General features: G+C 44.2%; 1 protein-coding gene across 1 annotated transcript in view; it reads left to right on the forward strand.

The window, feature by feature from the left end:
- spn-E (tudor domain containing 9 protein spindle E) overlaps positions 1 to 22,446 on the forward strand; it is a 79,410-nt gene that overhangs the window by 28,654 nt on the left and 28,310 nt on the right. Inside the window, exons 15-21 of the mRNA XM_080275164.1 lie at positions 401 to 618; positions 10,542 to 10,703; positions 11,303 to 11,519; positions 12,270 to 12,518; positions 15,121 to 15,188; positions 15,804 to 15,948; positions 21,614 to 21,751. Coding sequence (XP_080131290.1) covers positions 401 to 618; positions 10,542 to 10,703; positions 11,303 to 11,519; positions 12,270 to 12,518; positions 15,121 to 15,188; positions 15,804 to 15,948; positions 21,614 to 21,751 — 1,197 coding nt within the window. The remainder of the gene's footprint in view (positions 1 to 400; positions 619 to 10,541; positions 10,704 to 11,302; positions 11,520 to 12,269; positions 12,519 to 15,120; positions 15,189 to 15,803; positions 15,949 to 21,613; positions 21,752 to 22,446) is intronic.

The raw sequence follows: 22,446 nt of genomic DNA on the forward strand, positions 1-22,446 counted from the left end.
TAATTTAACCCACCTCCTTTTTTTATCTTTAAATTATATAAAGTACATTCAGATTTATTAGATTTAATTTTTACAGTAACTGCACAGATATCTTACCCATCTTACAACAACTGCTGAATGTGTAACGTTCAAAAAACAGAAGTATAATGTTAGTTGTGATAGTTGGCTTAAAAAGACAAAGATTTTTATCTTTTTAACATTTTTTCTTTTTTCTTTTCATATGATGTCAGATATAGCATACCAAAGTTCAAGAAGCCTCAGTGGCTCACCCCCAGAAATGCATGCATTATACAGGAGTAGGGTTGAAAAGAGAACTACTTACTGTTCATCATTTTAACATGTTTTGTGATCTCAGATGTAGCTTACCTCAATTTAAGACAGAATGATGGCTCTTCCCCAGATGTGCATGGCAGGTGCTTTCTTTCCAAACTACTACAACCGTTACATCCCCGATGAGTATGAGCGTGAGGCGTGCCGTGAACTGGGGGGCCATGATCCATTCACCACATTGGTCATATCAGGTCTCCCCGCAGCAACAAACATTCTTTATGATGATCAGATACGCAACCTTTTCCACCAGTGTTCACAGAACCTGCAGATACTGTATGAGGGCCGCAAGTGAGTTTTATCCCATGGTGGTTTGGTAGTTAAAACACTCAAGCTGGAGTGATTGGTTTGTCTAGGTTTGTTCCCTATGAGGTGACTGGAGGGTTTTTGATCATGTAATGTCCTAAAAGAAGTAGGTTGGTCATTTGCCCTGAAGTGCACTAGACTGTGGTAGACTAGCCTCAGGCCCCTACACCTCAAAGGGAGTGCAGTGGGATTGTCTGTTACTGTTGCTGTTTTTTAATTCAATAACCAACTTTTCATGTTCTTCCTGTCTCTTGATTTTATTAAATTTGGGGTAGCTTACTTGTAGTGAAGGTGCTATTATAGTTTTTGTCTAATTCTTTCAGGCCAGAAGTCTCCCCTAAGCTGAATTAAATTATCTGGGGTTAACAAGAACAACATGAAAAATTGAGGTCATTTGAGTGAAGGGATCTAAATTTCATTGTTATGTGATTAGAGTGTTCAGGATGGGGAGTCTTTATGTAAAACTTAGGATGAATGGAGGCAAAAATGCTACTTGAACTGAAACATTGGGAAGCAGGATATGATTTGGCTCTTGAGCCAGGGGTTAGAAGCACAAAAAGCATATGTGTATCTTCAGAACACCCTAGTATGAAGCATAAGCAATATTTAGTGAAACATAGGTGCCAGGTTATTACAAACTTAATCCGTCTGTCTATTTGTCTATTGCCAGACACCTTAATCCCGTAAAAGGTGGCCACAAACAAGTCGCTTCCGTGTTGTCCGGTGCACTGCTCCCAACGCACACACCCCACTCCTATATACCTCTCCTCCCATCCCTCTATCTTATCCTTGGCCTCCCCCTCCCTCTCTGCCCCTCCTCCTCTCTCACACACACACACACACACACACACACACACACACACCTCATTAGTCTTTCATTCTCTATCCTCTCCACATGGCCAAACAAACTTAATAATGAAGCATATTTAAATGCAGTCACTTGTAACTGAGGATTGCCTGTATACAAGGATCATTTGGCACTATCCCCTACCACTGATATTCCCACGTCCTCCATACTACTTGAAATATTTTGGACCATTATTTCAATTGCTTCTTTGTATTGTTTCCATCCATTATTCTGAGTTCTTCCATGTTATTATTCCTAGTTCTTAACTACCTCAAACCCAAGGATTATTGTTTCTGTCTTTCCTTATCCAGATTTCTGCAGTACGTACCTCTCTTCCCGCTTGGAGTATGTTTCCTTCTCCCTTATACACAGTGCATTTTAACTCCATCTCTACCTTTCTCTCAGATGCCCTGAACTGTCCCCGCCTAAAGCTTATTACAGTATTTTCATCCGTTCCCCCCCCTTCCCCTTTACCAAGAATACTGTATATTACTTCCCTCTCTCACCTACCAAGAGCAAATAATTTCCATCTCTCATACTCAGTTGGTGTTACAGATTTCCATGGGCTGTATTTTAGGTGGCATAGGAGACAACACCCCTTCTTCAGTAGTAGCAGTAGTTGTTGTTCCATAGCCAGTCTGGCCAAACAACCCCGAGTCCCTAAGGAAGACAATAACCGAGACCAGGCCTTCCCACAGAGCTCTCAAGGAGAGAATGTTGTGTTGTTGGCGCGGACGATTGCGTGCAGTGGTCTTCCATAATGTGCTTAATAGTATGGAGTGCTGTGTTGCATCCTGGACAGGCATCAGCGACAGAGTCATCAAGCCTCTTCTGAAAACTCAAGAGGGTTGGATGATGCCCACATCTCAGCCTGGCCAGGTGGACCCTGTCCTCACAAGGCAGGCAGAATTCAGGAGGGTGGATATCAGGAGGCCATGCATGCAGCTGTGTGTTGTCTTTGAGTGACTGAATGGAACAGCGAGTTACTTGAACTTTCATATGCTTCTTGAAGCTGTTTTGAGGCGGACGAGGAGGGAGAGATGACAGTATTTGTTTATGATATCGTGTGCTGTGTGTTGTTTTGATGTTCCTTGGTGTGTGTGAATGTACAGCCATGTAATGTAGTGGATAGTGTGGGTTTGTGGAGGCTGTGGCAAGAATTTGTGTGCCTCTCATGTTTAGATGGTCCTTGACTTTGAGGATTTTGGTATCTTGGTTTAGGTGGTCTGTAGGTGAAGTAGCTGTGCAGCCTGTGATTGTTTTTAGGGCCTTGTTCTGTATGGTCTGTAGGGTGTTGTAGTATGTTTTAGTGAGGTTAGAAGCCCAAGCAGGGCTTGCATAATTCATCACTGAACGTATATATGTATTTTTATGGCTTGGTGGTGGTTTCTTTGTTGTGTCCGAATGTTGTATGGACAGGTGACCTTAAGGCATTGAGTCTTGGTGTTAATTTATTTTTAATGTTTGTAATGTGTTGTATAAATGACACTGATGTATGTTACACCAAAGATTTTGTGTGTGTATGTATGTGTGTGTGTGATATGGGGGTGTTGTTTATGGTGAGGTGTGAAATGTGACTATGTTCTGTTGTCCAGTTTGTGAAGAGGGTCACTGTAGATTTGGCTGGGACTGTTTTGATTCTGTTCATGGTGAACCATTCATGTAGTATGTTGAGGTAAGATTGGAGGATGTGTCTGGCTGTATTTGTGTGTTGGTGTGTACATGTAAGGGTTATGTCATCTGCAAAGGAAGCTATGTGTATTTGTGGTGTGTCGGATGTGGGTATGTCATGCGTATATTGGTTAGAGTGTAAGGGACAATCAGATCCTTGAGGGACACTGTTTGTGAAGTTTCTGATGCTCGATGACTGACCGGCAAATGTTACATGTGCTCATCTGCCTGCTATGTAGTTTGCCAGCCATCTTTTTGTGTTATTGTGCATGTTTGTGTTGAATATTTTGTTTGTGAGCTTATGGCAGGGGATGGCATCAAAAGGTTGCCAATGTCTAGTGTGACTAAGAGTGTTCTGTATGGTGGCCTAGCTGAATTGATCCCATGAAAAATTGTTTGTGTAACGCATGTAAGAAGAGTGTTTGTGGGGTGTAACAGCCAAAGATCATGCAGTGATGGTGCTGGGGGGATGTGAGGTGTTACTAATTGTAATGCTGTTCATTCAGTGACTTTGGAGGGGGTGCAGAGGAGTGTGATGGGGCGGTGTGAGGAAGGCAGCGTGGGATCTTTGTTGGGTTTGGAGATAGTGATGATAGTACCATGCTTCCAGATGTTGGGTATTATGTTGTGTGAGTAGCTGTAGTTTGGTATGTTGGTGAGTGCATGTATGCCTTGTGGTCCAAGATGTTTAAGGTGTATGTTGCTTATGTTGTCTGGGCCACAGGTAGGTGAGTGCTTAAGCTTGCTTATGATGTGCTTTGTCTAGTTGTATGTGAAGGGTGCAAAGTCTTTGTCTGTGGGGAACTGTCTCTTGTGTCAGATTGGTCATTGTGATGGGGGTTTAGATGACTGACATGTGAAATGTGATTGATGAGAGTGTTTGCTTGTTGTTTGTTTTAGGGTATGGTGTCTGTTGTTGTCATGTCAGCATGTGATTGTGTAGTGTTGCTGTTAGAGCGTGTGATGCTGTTTAGTGATTTGTAGAGTTAGCTGGTGTCTGTTTTGTGATCAGGTTTTTGGAGATCATCATCATCATCATCATCATCATCATCATCATCATCATCATCATCATTGTCGTTGTTGTTGTTGTCATCGTTGTCGTCGTCATCATCATCATCATCATCATCATCATCATCATCCGGACCTCCTTTCCCACCCTAGGGCAGGTGAGGAGTAGCAGTGTCCAGACAGCCCAAGTTTGCCTAGTCCAGTGTGCCACACTTCGATTCATCCATCATTCAAGCCCCTGGAATCCTGGTTCTATCTGATACGCCAGAAACACTCACCACATTCTGCAGCTTCACATAAACGCATCTGATAGAGTCAGTCCGGACACTGTCATGTTAAAAAGGGGTGCCATATCCCTGATCATGCACTTCTTACAACATTCATCCAGCCACCTACATCTCTTGTCAGTCCCCTAGCTTCACCAACTTCCATACCTCTCTTTCTCACACACTCATCCACCATATCCCTCCACCTTCTCCTTGGCCTACCTCGCCTCCTCCCTTCTTCAGATTCACTCAGATATATCTTTCTTACCACTCTGTTGTTATCCATTCTCTCCACATGACCATACCATCTCAGGCCACTCTCTTCGATTCTGGTGTCCACAGACTTCCTCACTCCACATCGTTCACGAATCACATTATTTGATAGCCTTTCCACACTCTGTACTCACATACATTCCTCAGCAGTCCCATCTCCACTGCTGTCACTCAAGATTGTTCATTTTCATGTCACGCCATAGTCTCACATCCATATGTTAAAGTTGGCAATAACACTCCTTCATGTAAGCCTTGTGCAGCAGCAACACTCATGCCTCTGTTTCTTATCAAGGCCTTCATAGCTCCAGCTACTTTCCTTCCTTGTGTCACTGTACTTTCCACTTGTTTTGCACAATTTCCTCTCTTTTCTATCACTGTACCCAGGTATTTGAACTCTCTCTCCAGTTCCAGTCTCTCAGTTCATTGTAACATCACACTGGGAGTCACTTTCTCAGTAACCTTCACTTTACTCTTTTCTACATTTACTCTCAAAGCACGACTCTCACAGACATCAGCAAAACTCTGCACTAGTCTACCAAGTTCTTGTCCGGTATTTGCAAATAGTACTGTACTGCTTCATCAGCATGCAACAAATTTGAGGTATTCCATCCATCCCCATTCATTTCCAGCGCCATCCCTTTCTCCATTACACGTGTTTACTTATCACCCCATCCATATACAGTAACCCCTCCAATATCCGGATCAATAGAGCCATTGGTAGGTTCGGATATTGGTTTCGTCCGGATATTGGGCCCCAGCTTATGGACTTGTACTTATGGACCCTAACTCAGAGAAACACCTATACAACTCCCTCCGGACATGCATAGCACCTATTTAACATGCAAATCACACCAATAAGGCACATAAATGACTGAAATAAATGCAAAAGAAACATAAAATGTGGGTTTAGAAGTATGTTCTTACATTAATAAACATTCTGCTACTTATGGACTCCAACCGAACCTAACCTAACCGAACCGAACCTAACTCTGAAAAACACATTCCTACTGCACATGCATGAGGTAAGTATAGTATGGAAAGAAGTACAGTATGACACTTTCTGGTAAGTATAGTATGGAAAAAAGTACAATATGAAACATTCTGGTAAATATAGTATGGAAAATAGTACAACATGAAACATTCTGGCTACTTACAGCAAGTCCCTGGCCACCTCGATGAATAACCGCCTCCTCTCGGACTCTGACAGTAAGAACGATTTCCTGAAGCACTTGCTCTACACTTTTCCTGAAGTCTTGCACTGAACTTAGTCACTAACACACAGAAGTCCGTTCTTTTCACAGTGTTCACTTTAGTCCAAATAATGTTCCATTTTACTTTAAGTGTTGCACATTAACTTTTCCCCAGTGTTTTTAATTTTCCAAAGCCAAAACAAAGAAGGTTAGTTATGTTAAATTTCTTTTCTACTGAGTCTTTTCTCCCAACTTGAAAACCTTAACACAACACACCGTTTTTTTCACTGCACAACACTCAAAATTCCCGTGTGGTCTAGTGGAGAAGTTCTTGCTGTTTATTCACTGTCAGAGTCCGAGAGTATCACTGGCAGGCGACCAAGGGGTGCATCGGTGGGTCGTGGTGATGGCGTACCGACTACAGAAGACTCTGAAGATAGCCGCAAACTCACGTCGAGCGGTGACTCCACTGTAGCTGATGTGCTGGGCTGTGGCTCGGAGCATGAGGGCCTGTCTTGGGGAGGCAACGGAGTGGAACCAGGGCTTGGCACAGCGGGGGTCACGGGCCTGAAAAAACTGTCAATCGTTGACTGACGCAAGGACCGACGATTCTGGCGATTGATGATGCGCTGCCGGAAAGCACGCACTTCCTCCACGAGTCCCAAGGGCCCCATCTCCCTGTCGCAGTCCGGGTGTTCCAGGTAGTCTAGGACGAACTCTAGATGTTCCAGGAGTGCGCTCAGCTTGGGGATGGCTGGAGTAGTGTCCTGCTGAGCGGAGTCCGCATCATCATCGCCTTCGTCGTCGGAATCTTCAAGTTCGGGACTGACACCAGCAACCGAAGACGCGATCTCAATATCAGACAACGTCTGATACCCAGGATCGCCCTCGTCGTCGTCCAACCACTCACGAACATCGTCCACATCAACATCGTCGCCGTGCGTACATAGCCGTGCATGGAAGTCATCCACGTCAAACCCTAGGAAATCGTACTCCACATCTGTTCCGAGAAGCAGACGAGACCAACCATTTTCAAGAGTTTTCACAGGGACTTCCTTCCATGCACTAGCCCAGTTGTACAGCGCAGACTTGATGTTGTAGCGGCGAAGGTTTTCCAAAGTCCGCTTGCCTCGAGTGTCACGTCCTTCCCTGCGCTCGTCCTTGTCCTCGAGGACAACCATCACCTCGTCCAGGAACTTCCGACGGTACAGGCGCTTTGTTGCCACGATCACTCCTTGGTCCATTGGTTGAATGAGAGCAGTCGTATTAGGTGGCAGAAACATGCACCTAATACGGCCATTTTCAGCAACCAAGTCCTTGTCGCACGGGTGGGCAGGTGCATTGTCGAGGAGAAGGAGAGCCTTTACCTGGTCGCGAGGAATTCCCAGTGTCTTCGTCTGGTAATGGATGACTTCCTTGACGAAGTGATGGTGAAACCAGTCTTTGAAAATCACAGCTGTGAACCATGCTTTCAAAGAATGGTACCATATGACAGGAAGGACATCCATCACCCCACGAAGGCACCGAGGCTGCTTTGCACGGCCAACAATAACGGGCTTAAGCCGGTGCATGCCGTTAGCATTTGCACAACACAAAGCAGATATCTGTTCCTTAGAAAGCTTGCGGCCAGGTACACGCTTCTCCGTCTCATCGGCTAGAGTGTTCGTTGGCACTGAGCGATAGAATAGGCCAGTTTCGTCAGTGTTATAGACTTGACCGAGAGTGAGGCCCTCCCTGTCGATCAAGCCTTTCAACTTGTGCCGAAACTCGTCCACTCCATCCTCGTTAGCGTCCAATGCTTCGCCATGTGCTTTACGGTTAGTAAGACCATGTCGTAACTTGAACGCGAAGAGCCAACCCTCGGATGCCTTGAAGTCAAGGGCGTCGTGAAGCCTTGCAAACTTCTCAGCAGCAGCCTTCAGCTCCGTTCCACGTACCATCACACCAGCTGCACGTTGCTGTCGATACCAAATCAACGTGGAGCGGTTGATCTCTGCATACTTGGGGGTAAACATAACCTTCCTCTCCACGTTGCGTTTGCTTCTCGACGAGAAGTCAGCCATGTACTGCATGAGCTTGTCTCGGGAACGCTTGATATCGAACAAAGTCGACCGGGCCAGGTTGAACTCGCGGAGAATGCGTGAGGAAGACCAACCCGCATCAACCTTCTCCAATATCTCCCGTTTCTTCTCCAGAGTCAACACCACTCTCTTCCTTTTCTCAGGAGGCGGGGCCATCATCACACACACTAAGAGTAGGGCAGAGAGCAGCAGGAGGCCTTGCAGCAAGTACGGCACCACCACAAAAGCGAGCACGTGGGCAGCCATGGCGAACAGCGTAGGTCTTGTCGCGGTGAGAGACAGGCGGGAAGTGGGGAGGATGCAGCGGCGCTCTATCGGACGTTGGAGGAATGACGAACCAAAACAATGCTCACACGCGGCGCGCGCGGCAAGTTCAAATTACGGACGGCAAAAAATCGATTTTTTTTTTTTAATTTTTTTGGATTTTCGGACCATTTTGGGAATGTTTGATCCCAGGACGATAAGGTTCGGTTAGTGGGGATGTTCGGTTAGTGGGCGTCCGGATATTAGAGTGATTACTGTATATATATTGAACAACCATGGGGATATCACACAACCTTGTCGCATGTCCACACTGATCGTCAACCATTCACATAGATGCCCATTCACCCTTTTGCTTGCTTCACTACCATCATAAAAACCCTTGATGGCTCCTAGCAGCTTACTGTCTGCACTGTAGTTGTGCAAAACCATCCACAATCCTTCTCTGTCTACTTTTTCGTATGCTTTTTCCAGATCCATGAATGCCACAAACACCTTATAGTCCTCACAAGCCTTCTTCACTCTCTGTCTTACTGCAAATATTTGATCCACACGTCCTCTGCCACCCCTAACACCACCCTGTTCATCACACACTAGGACTTCTGATATCACTCTTACTTTATATTAATTCTTCCATATACCTTCTCTACCACACTCAATAAACTTATGCCACAATAATTCTTGCACTCACTTCATTCACCTTTATATTTGTACAGGGGTACAATCACAGCCTTTTCCCACTCTGCTGACACAGTTTCACTCATCCATGCCATTTTACGTATCTCAACAAGCACTTTATTCCACCCTTTCCACTACACTTAATCATCTCTGCATAATTATTCAAATTTAGTGTCTAGTGTTTAGTGTTTGTTGCTCTGAAATTTTTTTGTTTATTTGAATGTTGAGTGCTTGTATTTATGGTATGATGTCTTGTGTATGGGGTGTTGGGGAGTGTTGCAGTGTGTCACATTGACTGATGAGGCCTTGAATTTCTGGTATGAAGTTGGGATTGTGTCTCATTCTGTTGCCTCTAGGGATGTGTCTTTTGTCTGCATTTTGAGTAATTGTAGTGAAAGTGCACAGCAGTGTTGATGTTTGTGATGGGTGTACTGTTTAATGTTTCAAAGTGTTGTTCTGTTTCAGTTGTGAAGGCCTCCCAGTTGGCTCCCTCATAATTAGTGTATGTGTGTTTGTGGCCAGCTAGGGTGATTCTGGTTTTGTTAGTGATGGTGATTGGGAGGTGGTCAGAGCCAAGGGTTTTAAGTACTCTTGAGGATGTTGTGGGGGCAAGGTTTGGGGAGCCAAAGGTGATATCTGGGGATGATTGGAGGAAGAGGGCTTGGTGTGGGATATGGATATTTTGATGGAGATTGTTGAGGATGAAAGTACCAGGAGCAGTGACGTCTTCGTCGTGGGTCCACCCCCCAGAGGCTTTTGAAACGGAGGAGGAGGACGGTATGGGAGCCAAACCACTGCAACCCCCCACCCCTACTCCCCCGGAGAACCTGGGAGTGGCTTTGGTTGCCCGGGCTACCCCTTCCTCACTTATGTGCAGTACTTTGCATACCAGTAAAACACCTTTGTCGGTGAGGTACGATTGAGGCCTTTTAAATCTGAAAGCATTGACATGTCGCCTTACACCCTGAGGAAGCATAGAATACATTGATGGCTATCTACCTACCAAGTGCCATTCCTTTATGACAAACTGTCTGGCTTTTGGCCCCCTTTTGAAGATTTTTGATGTGCACTTGATGCATGTCACGTGCCATGTGCACTGCCCGGGTGTGATGAAACTTGTCCAAAATAAATCTTAAAGAATTGGGCTGTCATAATGTATGTGCAAACCACGCAGTGATCGGCCCTGTGGTTGCTGAGATACAAGCTTCTCAAAAGCGTTACAGTCGGGTCGGGCCGCTCATATGTGAGAAAACGCCACTACTTGACGAGAGACTCGTGAGGGCTTTGCTCTTGCTCGTAATTATACCATAATACTCCTTGGTATGTTATTTGTATCATTTTTATATTGACACTGTTTTCATAAATAACATTAGAGGATATTAGGTGTTATGTGTTGAGTGAATAAACAAGGAAGAAGGGTTATGAAATCCCCTAAAGTCTGCGTAGCATAAGAGGATATTGAGAAGCACAGTGCAGGGTAAATAACAAAGAAAGATGATTTACAAAATTTCCTAAGTTTTCATGAGTAATGTAAAAGGATATTAAGTTGTAATATGCAGAGTAAATTACCAAGGAAGAGATCTACAAATCTCCAAGGCCACTTAAAACACAGCCCCATGTCTGTCGTCCCCAGAGCATACCTGCAGTTCTCACGAATGGGTGGGCCTCCGGGACGTGATGGACAAGGACAGCACTTTCAGGACATCCCCGGAGAGTGCCCCACCGCCATGCACCTGGCCTTGAAGATGCGACAGGTCCCACGCATCAAGCAGGGACTCGTACTCACTCTCTACAGGTCAGTTGCTGTGGAGTTAAGGTGAGTGAAATTATTTTATCTTATGTGTGAATCCTGCTCACATCACAACAATTTTCCTTCATCTCCCTTCCTATCCCCCAAAAATAGGAGGATAAACTTCAGAAGAGCACCTGCAGCCATAGGGTCCGCAGGTTCACATTCAGATAAGCCTGGGGCCAAGATATCAGCGACAGCAACAAAAAAAATTCACCCCTCTGATAGGATGGGAAAGTAGGCTATGATGATGATGATGACCATGATTATGTCATGTCCCAGACATCAAATAGAGCTTCACACATACACACTGTACAGGTCAGTGCAAGGCATAAAGTTGTCTGACTTTGCAGCATCCAACCTCAGAGGGATGATCCAGGACTGGCTGTTATCATTTTACTGTATAGGTAACTGGCCTCTGCCTACCATTTTCAGAGGCCGCTAAGATTTTTTTCTGCTTGCTAGTTTTAAAAAATAGGAGGTTGAGTGATGATGATGATGATGGTGTAGCTGTTGTATACAATTTTCATGAAGTATAATATTGCCTGAATAACTTTATGGTGAAATATCTTTGAGAAAACACCATAGTAACAAATCTTCATCAGCCCAGAGGAGGCCAAGTCACGGATGATGGAGGTGCTTGGACATAGCAGAGAGACTGATGGAGATGGTGACACTGCCTCCACCTCCACTCCCAGGCACTCCATCACCAGCCTCCATCAACTGCGTGCCACCCAGTCAGCCCCCTCGCAGGATGCCAGACTCAAACCTCCTGTCCTTCCATCGCCTGCCAATCATACCTGGAATATTCATGTTACTTATGTATGTCTTTTGGTGAAGAAATTTTCAAGTGATGTACAGTATGGTGAAATGGTAGCAGTATACATGATTGAATTTGAAAGTGGATGGTGTGGTCCACGTAGAAGGTGCATAGAATAAATGAGTTGAATGAACATATGTGAGGTATGGAAGTTGTTGAAGCTTAGAAATTGACAGAGGACTAACTTGATTGGATGAAGTAGGTATGGAGGAACATAGAACGTAGGTTTGGCAAGGCTTTTTAATGTGGTAATTTATAGGGATACTCTGATGGTTGTGTTTGGAGTTTATAGGGTTACTCTGATGGGTTGTGTGTGGAGTTTATAGGGTTACTCTGATGGTTGTGTTTGGAGTTTATAGGGTTACTCTGATGGGTTGTGTGTGGAGTTTATAGCGTAACTCTGATGGTTGTGTTTGGAGTTTATAGGGTTACTCTGATGGTTGTGTGTGGAGTTTATAGGGTTACTCTGTTGGTTATGTGTGGAGCGCATCTGTGAAAAAAGAATAAAAGTTTGTGGATGTTTTTGAATGTGAGGCGGAACATGAATTCCTAGGCTTGAATGATGTGTGAATGATTCTGGTGTTCATTTTCCTTGGCATGCTGTTGATAGTTCTCCCATACAGTCCGTCTCCATGTTTTTGGATCCTACCTTGTCCCAGTCTTCCCATCTTATTCTTCCTTAAAAATTGATCGTAAATATGTTGAATCCCTCCTCAGAACTGTTTCTAACCCTAATCCTGGAAAATCTGCAGGTTCAGTCGGCAGGTCACTTCTGGGTAGTGTCCAATGAGGGCAGCTCAGCCAGAGACCTACAGGAGATACAGGTTTCGCTGATGTGGGCCAAGCGCGAGGGTAAGATTCTGCCTCTGCCGCCTCATATGGCCATCCCAGGCAGCCCTGTTGTGGCTTCATACACAGACCCAGATGACAACAGCCTGGGATACTACCGTGCCAGGATTGAAGAAATACTGCCTGGTGATGATGACACATTCAGAGCCATGGTAAACACAAGCTACAGTCACCACCGTGACAAACAACCAAATAGAAAAAAACAATGGGAGTGTAAAGGTGTGAGCAAGTCTGTAATATTTGATGGTCATTTATGGAATTCCTGAAATTGTTTTACATAATCAGCCTGCATCCTGCCTTACATAGTGTAGTCAGTAACAACATAGAATCGTCAAAGATGTTGATCTGTCATCACATGTGTAAGAAATTAATAACATTTTTGAGATGTGTCCCCACCTTCACTCTTGCTGTTATAATACCACAGACCATAGTAGTTTTAGTTTATAGTGATGATACTGGCTCAGTAATTTTAAAGTTTTCAAGAAGTTCATAGTGATGATTGACTCTAATGGAGAAGTTTATGTGAAGCTACAAAATGTGGAGAATGTTTTTTGGCGTATCAGATATAGCTAGGATTCCGGGGGCTTGAATGATGAGTGAATGGAAGTGTGGCCTATTGGATTGGGCAAACTTTGGTTGTCTGGATGTTGCTACTCCTCACCTTGCCCTAGGGTGGGAAAGAGGTCTGGATGATGATGATGATGATGATCACATAGTGGTGATACTGGCTTTGTGATTTTCAAGTTAAGGATAGATTGGTAAATAGTACAGACAAGCCCCATAATAATATGGAAGGAAGGTGCTGCAGAACAGAATCTTTTACTCTATTTATATATTAACAGCATTACATACAGTTGATATTGTAAATTCCACCCACTTGATGTAGTGCTGCTCTCCGGTGACTGCCCGTTCCTTTCTTCCTTCCTCTTCTGTCTTTCTTTCCTTCATCTTTTTCTCTCTCTTCTGTCTACAGGTGACTCTACACTGAGTGACAAGCCAAATGGTTTCCTGTACAGCAGGAAACCATTTACTATGCTAGGTGGTAACCATATAACCAAATTATGGTACTTAGTGGTTTGGTGAGTAAGGAACCCCTGCTTACCGGGGTTTTTCCAATGTTACATGCTCCTCCCTACGGGGGATATCATGATTTTGGAAAAAACACCCTTACTTCAAACCCTGATATCTGCCAAACTGTAACAGCTAGAGAAAAAATTAAAAGTAAATAAGAATCACCAACTCTTCCTCTTTCAAATGAAGGTATCCTCACATCTCCAAGTGGTCCCGTTGATGAGTAAGGGTAATTAGAGTTCAAAGGGTGGCGGGAAGACGCTTGCACGTCAACCAGCGTTGCTCCGCTCCCAATATTGTGACAGCTACACACGTCAACCAGCGTATAGGAATTAAATGCTAGGACCAACTTGCCAAGCCCTGGGCTCCTACACTCCTCATGGGGCAACACAGGATTAGATGATGATGATACTGCATTGTAAATTGAAGGAAACTGGTAGATAACTGTCAGCCTAATGGGCAGTTTTTATGTAATGTACTGAAAAATTATATCAGTAAAATAATTTGTAAAAGACAACCAGATCAGGACCTCCTCTGTATTCCCAGAGCTTGGTGATAAGTTTGTAATCCAGTCAGCTTGCGAGGCTTCATGTACTGTACTGTTCCATTACGATTTATTTTGAACGTTACTGCACATTGTTCATTTATAGTATTACTACTCATTATTTTAAAACAGTTATCAGTATGTTATTTAAAGTAGTGTATTGTTTTCTCATATTGAAATAAAGGGTAAAAGATAAAGGTGAGGGCAGAGGGCACTTGGCTGTGGTCTGTTACATACTGTAGACTTTTGAGCCTGTCTTGGGTTATTCACACAATCTCCTGGAATACAAAGCCACTGTGTCATCCAGGTTACCGCAGTTACCTCCCCAAGGTGTTACCCTAGGTACTCATTTTATCTGCCAACATTTGGGTGGATAGATACCAGAGATGAGTGACACCAGCTGCCTGCACCAGGGTTCGAACCCCAGTGGTAATGGGCTAGTAACTTTGCAGTCAGCAGTGCTGACCACTCAGCCACTGCATCCGAATGTGGAAGGTAAATGTGCAGATATTGAAATTCATTGCATAAATACAGTAACATGTATGTATGAGAATTATTTTAATGGCCAGGATGCACATGCCTGACGTGTGAACATGCCATATGAGGAAATAACTGATGAGGAAGAGGTACAACGGGGCATCCATTGCTGACAAGAGAAAGACCTTGTATCACAGAGAAGGGAAACCATCAGAGACATGTATATGTCAAGCTAAATATCCTGTTTCCTTTTGCCAGTTGTAAATAATCATGAAATAGAACTTGGAAGATGCCATAGTTATTCTGCTCACTTTATACTTTCATCAGCTGGTCTGTTTCCAGGGAGTAATGAACTATCACTACAATGATTTTTTTAATTCATTTTTTTTTTTTCTTGCTACCACCAGATGGCTTTATTCAGATTAGAGGAGATCTCATTTAGTTAAGGGTTGTTGAAGGTAACTCACCAGTTTGAGAAGTTTCTCCTAAGCTAAAATTAATTGCCTGGTGATAGCAAAAATAAAACAAAATGTCATCAGATTGAACAAGTTAAATATGAATTTAAGTATTAACCCTTACTGTCCATTGTCTTCATTTTATTACTTTGTTCTCAGCTGTATATGTTATTGACCCTTCATTCATGCTTCATCATTTAATTTCAGGTGTTCTTTGTTGACTTTGGCAACAGTGAAATTGTTGATGGACATCTGTTGGGAGTTATGCCAAAGAGGTATGTAGTTGCTAAGGGGAAGAAGCTGTCATGTGTTTAATCTCTGCAGTATGGTTCTTTTTGTATTTTATTCTTGCTAGCACTAAGTGTTATTCAGCTTGGAAGAGATTCCTTATAGTGAAGAGGTAGGACACAGTCCCCATTAATCCCACCCTTTCTCCTTCCAAGTCCTTCCAAGTCCTTCCTTCTTTTGTATTTCCTGGATTTTCTTTCTTCCAAAACTGACTTTGCCACTGTATGCTCACTTCCTCCTTCCCAAACTTACTGTCACTCTGTGCTCATTTCTTCCATCCTGAACATACTGTAACTGTATACTCACATCCGCCTTCCTGAAATTACTGTCACTGTATGCTCTCCTTCTCCTTTCAAAATTTACTTTGTCACAGTGTACTTAGGTCTGCCTTCCAAAACTTCATCTGTAGCTACATACACTTCTTCCTTCTAGAACTCCGTCACATAGTATATTAACCCCCCTCCTCCATAAACTTACTTTGTTACTGTATACCCAATCCCCGCTTCTTGAACTTCATCACTTTGAATACCCTGTCCTTTTTTCCCAGACTAAGTGTCCCTCTGCTTACTCACTCTCTGCACTGAACCTTCCCCCTTATACAGCCTGCTGGAGCGTCCGATGTTGGCGGTAGAGTGTGTGCTGGCAGAAGTGAAGCCAGCTGCCACAGACGACATTGGGGGGAACTGGAAAACTGCTGCCACAGCCTGGGTCCGCAACCATATCCTCAACCGTACCTTCATTGTCCAGGTGCGTTAGGGTCTGTGGCAGCAGTGGAAGGGTGCATTTTATTTGTGTTTGAGAGAGTAGGGTTTTGTGATTGAGACAGTGAAAACTGTTGGAGAAACTGTGAAGATAACAGGAAATCTCTTATTATCTCTTGCAAGGAATTGGACCTGTGGCTAGAATATTATAGTCCCTAGCTCAGCTACTAGTGTTTGTATGTCTTCTTGACCAAAAATGAGCACTGAAGCACACTGCGATCAGAATTAGTTGAGTGAAATGCTTTCATGAGCAGACACCAAGCAACTGAGGCAGTGGAAAAACTCAGAGGTGGCATATTAAAGCATTAGAATGCAACTTTTAGTATTGGAACAGTATCATTTAAGAAAAAAAAAAATGATAGGCAAACAACATAGCATTAAAACTGCAATAGTTTAACCACTGTAAGTAGTGGTGGGACTGTACATTCCTGCTCTCTTGAACTGCTTAAATCGTAGCATAATGGAAAGACAGAATTGGTGCTTGTTTGACTGTGATTCAGGACTGATCAGGCCTGTCAGGTAGAATTAGCTAGCTATAGTCTGTTGACTACAAAAGTAATACATATAAAAGTACAATCGATGAACAGAGAAATAGAACAGGATAAAACTAGGTACTTTGGAGGAAGAGTGTATAGACTCTGAGAGGAGGTAGTGTACTCAAAAGAAATGTACTATAGTGGTTGAACATAACATCTGGTGGTCCAGTGGTTAGAATGTCCCAGTCAACATGGTGGCCTTGCATAGATTTTGTCCTTAACAGGTGACTCGAGGTTTACTGATCTTGGAGCAAATCCCACTAAAGGAATTAGGCTGATCATCTTCCCATAACCATTTAACCTGTGGATTGCAAGCCACAGCTCAGGCTGGGTAGCGTCCCGTTGTGAGACACAGCTCGGTCTGTGCTGGTTGTGTTCCATCGTAAACAACTCGACCCCTACGCAGACTTACAGACACTATGGAAAGACGGAGAGAGAGAGAGATTTTTTTCTTTTCACCAGATGATGCCCTGGATGTTTATCTTTGTTTATAATAAAATATATTATTATTATTATTTTTTTTTTTTTTTCGTATTTTCATTACTCCCATATGTAAACTTATGCACGGCCCTACGCAAAGATGGGGAGAGAAATATTTTTTTTCTTAGATGATACCCTTGATGTTTATCTTCAAGTTTACAAAAAAAAAAAAAAAAAAAAAAAAAAAAAAAAAATCCTTTGTTTTTTGCGCACCACGGGGTAGGATAAAAAAAGGTAATTGCGCAGTCCATGGGTTAAGTGCGCAAATCTCCCAGCCCACCTACCCCTGGAACTGCAGAAAGAGGCTGATTTTTTAACTTTCACTAATGTAAAATTTTTCCCTACAGATATCAAAAGCATTCATTTACACACCAGCAATTGTATACAGTATTTCACTCTCATCAGTATTTCACTCTCATATGACTAATGGTTACCTCAATATCTACTGTCAAACGATGTCAAAAAAATTGTTATCCCTCGCGTATAGAGAGAAAAAAAGTTGCTCCAAAGTAAATTTTGATTGTATAGATTTGAAGAGCTTGATTTTACACACCAGAAAATATATATTTCACTCTTGCATGTCTAATGGTTATCACACAATTGACTTAAAAAAAAAAAAAAAAAAAAAAAAAAACTCACTGTGAGAGATAATAGAACGTCCTTGAGAAATAAGGGGAAATAGGGAGGTGGAGGGAGTGTGGAGGGACATCAAGGGGGGGAAAGGGAGGGAATATGCCTGCCAAACACAGCCAATATGGTCTAGAAGGAGTATGGGGGATGGTGTGGGTGGGAGGGGACACAGAGGGCAGCATCCAATGGGGCAGAGGGAGGTGGAGAGATGGCATGGGGAGGGGGGGGTCCCTATCACCCAGGGACGGGGCCAGATCATGCCTCCTGCCACTGGATTTCTTAGTTTCCATTGGGTAGGTACCATTTACATCATAAAAAGGTGGGCTTACAGCTCTCCAGTTTATGTTACCTTGCTACGATCGTGGGACATAGGACTTTATGTACCAAGCTCGGAAAACAACAGTCGTCATGCGTAGTACTAAAGGGGTTAAATGTACAGTACTAGACCATGGTAGCCTAACCTGGGGCACCTACATGTTGAAGAGGAGTAGTATGGGATTTTTTTTTTTTTTTTTTTTTTTTTTTTTTTTTACCCCTTAACCGCGGGTGTCATTCCAGAATGACGGCGACAAAACTGGACCAAACCGCGGGTGGCATTCTGGAATGATCGTGAATATTTTGAACACCGCGCGTTTTCCCGGCGTGCAAATATTCTCACGCAAGAGTAGCTGTCGAGTTCTTTCACGCCAGCCATCCCACACCTCCCTCCTCCAACCCCGAGGGGACCCCCCCACCCCTGCCCTGACCCGCGTCAGTCAGTATCTGTCCAGCTCTGTGCGTGATAATGGCGCTCCGTCCCGACTCATCGTCGCTCGCTTCCTCCTCTACAATGTTTAGTGCTAGTGTTCCCTCTACCTCTACACCGGTAAAGGAACTGCCGACGGCGAGGCAGAAGGGGTTGAGCACTCCTGAAATTAGAACTGAGCTGGACAAAACAGTAAGTACTACTCTTGATTGTGGCAGTGAAAGTGACACACTCACAGCAAGCAGTGATGATTTGGCAGTGATTGGTGGTGAACCATTTTCCATTGATAGTGACAGTGATGAAAGTGATCGTGTTGATTCCCCCCACCATCCCCAACTTACTCTGGGAAAGGAAAGGCTCCTATGGGCAAATCTGGTATTGCACGTGGGAAGGGAGTGAAAGCGCAGGCTCACGTCTCCCACACCAGGCCCTAGTACGCATTTCCATCAATTTCCCGTTCCCCTAGCCCAATTGCCCTCACATCATCATCATCATCATCTGTCATGCCCTCTCCTCAGTCTACATCATCTGAGGAGTAATTACCAAAGCCTGCAAAGCGAGGAAGGCAGGCTGTGCAGGCCGTGCAGGCAGGCCTAGAACAAAGGGGATGCGTGGCAGTTGGAGGGCAAAGCTGGGCGATAAGCGAGGTGATAAGCGGGGTAGAAAGGGTCAAGTTTCACCACGCACCAGGTCAAACCCCCCCGCCTGCCCCCGCTCAGTTCCCTCACCCGCGCCACCCCCCACTCACCGCCCCCGCACTCACCCCCTCCCCGTTGCCTCCTGCCTCACCCACCTCCGCTTGCCTCCTGCCTCACCTCCTGCTTCACCCATTGCCTCTACATCAGCTCCTTCTCACGGGGAAAGCGAGTGGAATGCAACCTGCCCCTGCCACTGAACCACGCACAGGGCAAGTTGATGCATTTGTTTGGACTGACGGTGGAGATTTCCAGCCACACAATCCACCGTTTGATATGACAAATGCTGGAATACAGCCTGCCTTCCCATGCAACGCAGGTGATGAGTTTGTTGATTACTTCCTGGCCTTCCTTGATGATGAAATTGTGCAGCATGTCAGCGATGAGACCAATAGGTATGCAACTCAGTGTGCAGCACAAGGGGCTGGGACCTATTGGCTCGCCAAAGCAAGTGTCGTGGTTGCCTGTCGGGATCAGAGAGCTGTATGTTTTTTGCACTCATGTTTTTGATGCCCCATATAAAGAGACATGAGTTGGAGGAGTACTGGCTCGTGGATGACATAACTACTATCCCCATATTCGGGAAGTATATGTCACGGGATTGGTTCCGACAGCTGCTTGGATACCTGCACTTCGCTGATAATGACAACCCGTCCCAAACTGACCCTTTGTGGAAAGTGAGGGATTTCCTCAACAAGATTAGGGATCGATTTATGCGATTTTTCAGGCCTATGCAGAAAGTCGTCATAGACGAGTCCCTGGTATTGTTCAGAGGACGTCTCAAATTCAGGCAGTACATCCCCAGCAAACGCCACCGCTTTGGGATAAAGTTCTTTGTGCTGTGTGACTGTGAGACGGGGTATATAATGGATTTTGTCATTTACTCGGCTAGCACAATGGATGTGAACAGGAAAGACCCCCTTGGCTTCTCTGGCTCCGTTGTAAAAGTGCTGATGGAGAGGTATTTTGGTGGTAATCATGTGCTGTACACATACAATTATTACACAGCACCGAAATCCTCCAAATACCTTGCTGAACACGGCATTGGCACTGTTGGCACTGTACGGAGCTATAGGAAAGAGTAGCCTAGTTTCCCCGAAGCATCATCATCATCCAGGGAGATGTTCACCTGAAGAAGTCAGACAAGCTTCTTGCGATCAGGTGGCATGACAAGAAGGTTGTCAATATGATCAGCACCATCCACAAGGGGGAAATGAAGAGAACTGGGAAGGTCAGCTACAGGACGGGAGAGCCAATCATGAAACCTGATGCCGTCATTGATTATAATGTAAATATGAGACTCTTTGATAAGTCTGATATGATGATTGGAGAAATAGACTGTCTCAGGAGAAACACCCGATGGTACAGGAAGGCTTGCCTGCACATGCTCGATATGTGCATGCTCAATGCCTTCATTCTTTACAAGACACAAGTCGGGGGCATAAGGCAACCATCACTGAGACAGTTTTCCAAGACTGTCGTGCAGCAGCTACTTGAACGATTTGGTCAGGTGACCGCATTGATCCCGAGGCGACACTCTGACACACAACCTGACCGTCTTGAGTGCCGCAATTACATGAGCCGGCACCAGCTTGTGAAATTGCCTCCTAAAGCAGGCGGCAGGTTGTCACAGGGCCGCTGCAGAGTATGTTCAACCACCACACGAAGGCCTACGACGAGAAAAATGAGCACACACCAGTGCCTTGAATGCCAAGTCGCTCTATGTGTAACTCCGTGCTTTGCCGAGTACCACTCTCTGAGTAAATACTGAAAGTGACAGTGATATATAGTGATGCGACAGTGACGTGCTTTGCCAATAATTGTATAATGGATAATGTAGTAATAAGGGATATTTTGCCTAGAAAATAAGGAAATATTGGCCAGTATAATAAGTGATATTGTAATAAGAGAATCTGCGGCACTTGTGGAATTCTGCGGCACTTATGTAATTCTGTGATGCGCCAGTGACGCAATATAGTAATAAGTGCATTGTAAATATAATGTACATTGCCCATATTATATGTAAAATAATATTAGAAGTTAGAAAGAATGAAAAGATCGCAGGAAACGTCAGTGAGCGGGTGCCGCAGTGAAGTGAGAGCGCAGCCGCAGTGAAGAGAAACGAGCGCAGCCAGGGAAGTGCCTTTTACCTACCTCAGTGAACACAGAGTGGGTGTTTATCGTATGTACAGTGTTCATATATGTTTATATTACTATTATGAGAGAGTGGCTGGCATTTGGTACTGGTGTGTGGGGCGTAAAATAGTTATTTCACACCCCTCACTTCTAACGGCTCTCCCCGTCCTGTGAAAGTCAACGAAGTCATGAAACCTACATCAATGGAAAGCTGAAGGTTTGTACTTTCTAATGGTACCTTATTTTTTTTCTCTAGCTTTATTCTGTGCAGAGTTATTAAGGTTTAAAGGTTTGTTTACATTTGGCTGAAACCCCCGCGGGAGAGGACAGTCAGACCAAAACAATACCCGCGGTTAAGGGGTTAATGTGGGAAAATGGTCATGATGATTATTTCCTAACTTTTCTGTATATAATGTGCACTTTTAACAGATCTACAGTGTGGTGCAGGGCATCTTGCGCGTGCATCTGTTGGAGTGTAACACAGTTCGAAGCACCTTCATTTCCCTCAACAAACAACTCATTGATCGTAGCTTTGCTGTCAAGGCGGAGGAGTTCTATCTCTCAAAGGTACATAAGGCTACCTACTTTCCACTGAATCTGCTTCATATTGAGGACCATTTCTGTCACTTTCCTCCCTTTTGCATTACATAAAAGAGTGTCCCAAGCCTCTCTCAGCATAGGAATATTAGCCAACAGATATAGAAATGGTGAAATGTACTGTAGTAGGTGCTCTCTCGGCATAAGAATATTAGCCAACAGATATAGGCAAATAATGAGAAGGGTGGATGGTGAACTGAATGAACGGAAGATAATGGTTGATTATGTGTGTGTGGATGAAAGGATGAGAAGGTGTGTGGTGGATGCAAGAGTATATAGAGGTTGGGGGAGTGGACTTTCGAACCACCACTTGGTGGTGGTCAGGATCAGAGTCCAAACAAAATGAAGAAATAGGAGAAGGGAATAACAGGAGGAAGTAGTTCTTGCAAGGAGGGTAGAAAAGTTACAAGAGGATGGAAAAAAGGCAGAATATAAGAGGGAAGTGGAGGAACGAATGGGTAAATATAGATTGGAGCAGACGGGGGACATGGAAGGTGTGTGCAAGATATTCACAGAAGAAATCTGTGAAGCATGTCAGGTGGTGTGTGGGGTGAAAAGAAGACTAAAGGGGATGCAGGGAACAGCATGGTGGACTGAAGAGGTCAGAGAGGCTGTGGCACAAAAGAAGAAAGCATATAGTGAGTGGATGAGAAACTGGTATCGAA

Source organism: Coenobita brevimanus, chromosome 60 (genome assembly GCF_032717465.1).
Source record: "Coenobita brevimanus isolate Jiangsu-jjx chromosome 60, ASM3271746v2, whole genome shotgun sequence".
Taxonomy (NCBI): domain Eukaryota; kingdom Metazoa; phylum Arthropoda; class Malacostraca; order Decapoda; family Coenobitidae; genus Coenobita; species Coenobita brevimanus.